Source organism: Meleagris gallopavo, chromosome Z (genome assembly GCF_000146605.3).
Source record: "Meleagris gallopavo isolate NT-WF06-2002-E0010 breed Aviagen turkey brand Nicholas breeding stock chromosome Z, Turkey_5.1, whole genome shotgun sequence".
Lineage (NCBI taxonomy): Eukaryota > Metazoa > Chordata > Aves > Galliformes > Phasianidae > Meleagris > Meleagris gallopavo.
Window position 1 is genome coordinate 13,589,245 of NC_015041.2, and position 4,367 is coordinate 13,593,611.

The 4,367-nt window shown below is 37.0% G+C and overlaps 1 protein-coding gene across 1 annotated transcript in view; it reads left to right on the forward strand.

Annotated features, from left to right (window-relative positions):
• Window positions 1–2,181, forward strand: part of LOC100548929 (protein mono-ADP-ribosyltransferase PARP8-like) — a 14,172-nt gene extending 11,991 nt beyond the window's left edge. Inside the window, exon 5 of the mRNA XM_031557237.1 lies at window positions 2,148–2,181. Within this exon, the coding sequence (XP_031413097.1) occupies window positions 2,148–2,181 (34 nt within the window). The remainder of the gene's footprint in view (window positions 1–2,147) is intronic.
• Window positions 2,182–4,367: the final 2,186 nt, after the last annotated feature.

Below are 4,367 nucleotides of genomic sequence, written 5' to 3' on the forward strand. Positions count from 1 at the left end.
ATTTATTTCCATCTTTCAAATATTTTTCCCAGAAGGGTATTTTTTCATGAGTTTCCATTTAATGTGACCACAACTGGTGCTGCCACAGCTACTATATGAGGAAGAAGGAAGAGAAACGCAATTTTACAGGGTTTCTGCACATAGGAGCATAGAGTAACTCATAAGGAGAGCAGCCTGTGCAGGCTATCTGGTCTACTCTCTACTCAAAGAAGGACCGAGTTGGAAGTACCATCTGTCTTCACGGTTAAGTTAAGTGGCAGAGGGCCTTATCAAATCAAGTTTTGAATATCTTCACTAAAGGGAGTTCCGTAACTACTTGAGCCCCTGTTCCTCTCTTCAACGTGATTTATTTATTTATTTATTTGACGTAAGTACATGGAGTTTCCTTGCTTTGCTTCAGGTTTTAAAATGGATTGAGAAGATTTTTGGTTTGAACATGGGATATTTGCTTGGTTCTAGAAAGATTTTTCTTTTCTTTGTGATGGAAGCCTACACTTGAACATCATTCTGTTTGACATCAGTCAAACAAACCCATACAAAGCAGACAGCAAAGAGGTATGCAAGCTGCCAGTCTAAAAGAGTGAGGCTGAAGTACTGCTTTGGGTAAAGGTCATGGCTGCAAATGCAATTTCTCGAAGATAGTTTTACTACTAACAGACTCTTCATTAATTTATTGCTGTTTTTGTTGGTTTTGTGCTTTGTGTTTTGTTGTTGTGGTTGTTTGTACCAGAGGACAAAACTCTCCACAAATGACTGTACTGAGATGTGTAATATTCCCTTATTTTGAAATATTTCTCTTTTTAAAATTATGGCTTTTCATGCCATGAGAGATAAACTACATTTCAATATCCCTCAGTCCTTAGGGAAAATGCTCTAAGATGATGAGTTACAGATGATTCCTACCCAAATATCTAGAAAAGAGCTAAAAGAGAAAAGTCACAAAATGTTGGCTTTACACAATGATGGGATTTAATCCTGGCATGACTGAAGCATCAAGAGTTGTGTGGCTAAATCTGTTGTCAGCTATAATAAACACTATTTCTGCTTCCACTTATGTGAATGTGTGCAGCTGTTGAAGAAACAGGCATCTCTGCTTCTTAGTCAAACATTACATAAAACGAATTATGTCAAAAAAGATTATGTGCAAAAACAGGTGATAGAGCTGTTTAGTAATAGATTGATTTATGGAAGAAAGTATAAGGTTTTTTTGTCTGCTTGTTTGTTGTTTTTTTGTTTGTTTTTGTATTGATTACCTCCTACCATCATTGAATTCTAAAAATAGAACTCATTTAGCTGAAGTCCTTGAGAGAGAGAGAAAAATCATATATGAATTCATTTTATAGTCTACATGGGAGTTGTATTCACATAATTGAAAAAGATGCACTGAATCTGTTTTCAACAATGCACAATACATAGTGGAATTTATTAAGAGAACTGTGCCAGTTTGTCTTTTTCTGTCTCCTTAATTCACTACAGACATGAACATGCATCATGTATTATTTAAATGTGTAGGTTGATACATACAGCTTATGGAATTTAGAGATGGAAACAATATGAATTATACAGCAGAAAGCTTTCAGCATGTTGTAGAATTGATTTTTTTTTTTAATCGAAATGAAGATATACATTAACCTTAAAAAAAAGAAAAAATCAAAGGGAAAGTGAATTTAGTGAGCCTTAGGGAAGGTACACATGGACTTAGATAAGAGATGAGAACAGTGTTTGTGTATCTGTTTTCTGGAGAAGCAGATTCAGATAATCCATGTGTGGTGAAGACACTTGAGTAACTGTAGCTCTTTAAATTTGAATTGAACTCAGCTTGACAGAGAGATATAGGTGTCAAATAGGGATTGCCACAAGTCTTATAAATGTGGGGATTTGTTGAGAGGAAGGAGCCTAAACAATGCAGAGTCTGCTACAGTTCTGTTACTGAGAGTAACAGAAGTATGAAGAGGTACCCAGATGCACAAAAGGCTTCAGGCTGGGCTTTGAGTAAAGCCCAGAAAGAGCTATAGAGCATGCTGGGCTTTTCTATATATGGTGTTCGCAGAGCAACTTTTTATTTATTTGTTTATTTAGGCAGACACACATGGTGAAATATCACTCTGAAGTAAATATAATACGGTCTTTATATTCTTTTTAAGAAGGTTGAAATCAGGATGTGCCATTTCAGCAGAGTAAACTTTCAGAATGGGCATGACGTTTTTTTCTTAGCTGAGCACTTCAAAAGCCATCAAAATAGCTGTTAGCTTCTGTTCTGGAAACCACTGGGATTCTATAAATAAACATAGGATAATACAAGAGCAGGAAAAAAAAATCTTACTTCAGCAGTTATTGTAATTATTAATTCTGTTGTTTCTTTCTTCTTTTTTTTTCTTTTTTTTTTTTTTCCTTTTTTACAGTGTGTCCTATTCAGTGCACGTCTCTGAGGACTACCCAGGTACGGTGCAACATTCTTGTTCATGACATATGTATATGTGTTATTATAACTTACAATATTCATATGAGAATATTTGAAAGAGTGTTAATGTGTTCCAGGTGCATCCTTGTGCTAATCACATCCCGCTATTTAGATAATTTTCACAGTCATTTCTCCTTTTCAGGCATCATTTATCAACTGGGTCAGGGTGAGAAAACCTGGAGACAGGTTCCCTGAGACCAGAGCGTGTGATGCTTCTTGTGTTTGGAGCCAACACTGATAGAGGAACGAGAAAGTGCCCGACTCCTCTTTGGCATGGTAGATAAAGCTTGATCCTTCAGGAGGCTGAGCAGTCTGGCATGGGGCCAGCAAAGCACTTCAGTGTATTAAACCTTAATGAGACTACTCATGTTCTTAAAGTTAAGCCTGTGAACTGTGCACTGATGCTTCTCAGAGTCTGCTGGAGCCAAGGGCTTGTGTGTGGGTATGTCTTTGGTAACGTAAGCTTGCAAAGCTGTTCCCAGCTGCTTGGTCCTGCCTCTCTGCTTTACCCTGAGCTGAGCTGGCAAAAGAGTTTGTTTAACTATGTGGTCAGCCTAGACAAGGTGAATCACCTTTATAAAAGGCAACTGGCCAAGAGTAGAGGCTGATTAGCAGCTTACTTATTTCCACTATTTCCTTCACAGACAGCCTGCATAGTTACTTTATAAGTAGATTCTCATGGCAGATAATCTACAGAAGCAGAAATGGGAGAATGAAGTAGGGCTGAGGGCGGACAGGCGCTGTGCAAGTAGTGGTCCACAGTAATAAGTGCAAGATTGCACCACATTGTGTATTTTATACCTGGGAGTATTTAATAATGTTAATACTATGAATGATATGAAAGCCTGTATCCTTTTTTAATTATTTTCCATAACATCTCTGTAATATGCCTAAAAAGAATATTTCTTTTTTCTTTTACAATCTCTGAAGTAGCAATGTCTTCATCTTCTTCAGTGTTAAGCAGCAGTAAACTGTGCCTGTTCAAAAAAACAGTGTTTGAAGCAGAGGCAGAGAGAAATTATGTCAGTAGCGATGATAAATACAACAGATTTTCTGTAAGAATATTCATAACATTTATGAGAGATTTTTTTTTTTCACTAGTAACAACTGAAGGAAAAACTGCTAGAAATGATGATCTGTTCAACAGGTGGTGCAGAAAGTTAGATTCATAAAATACACAGTCATATTCATAAATTAATTGGTCATTTGATTTCTCTGACAATGAGAAGAGAGACAAATAGTTGAAAAAATGTTAATGGTTTGTTTTGTTAAGGAATGGATTTATTCATTTTGGTGATTAAGCTATTTTGAGGTTGCAGAACTTTGTCCCTGGGAACCCCTAAACTAAGTGACAGGCCAGAGCACTGATCCAGCAATTACTCCCGTGGCAAATGAGATTTAATCTCCTGGCAAGCTCTTCTGTTTGATAGACCTCAAACCTGCCTTATCAGATGCTGCTTGCAGTATGTCCCGGTGGTCTACAGGTCTGAATTAGTTTGGCCCTGAAACCTAATAAATATTCTCTGCCATTGCCCCCTCTATATTAATGCCAACTGGAATTTGTTCATTTTACACCACAGTTAACTTGGTGAGGAGGAGTGAACCAGCTGTGAATGTTTATTGATTGAAATCTACCCTTCAAGCCTTTGGAAGAGCTGATTTTATTTCTATCTCAAGCTTTTGCAATATGTATACCTGCTCTGCGATGAAGAAGTGTTTAGTGAGTTAGGAATAATAATGACATTTCGCTGTTTTCCAGCTTTGATCCTAAAAATAGGCAATGTGATTTGGTAAGCCAGACTCTCCTTTCTTTGTATTAAATCTTTAAGTTACCATTACAGCTGATCATGGCTCTTCTCGTTTCTGGTATGTATTTTTATGGATGTTTCAGAGACACATCTGAATG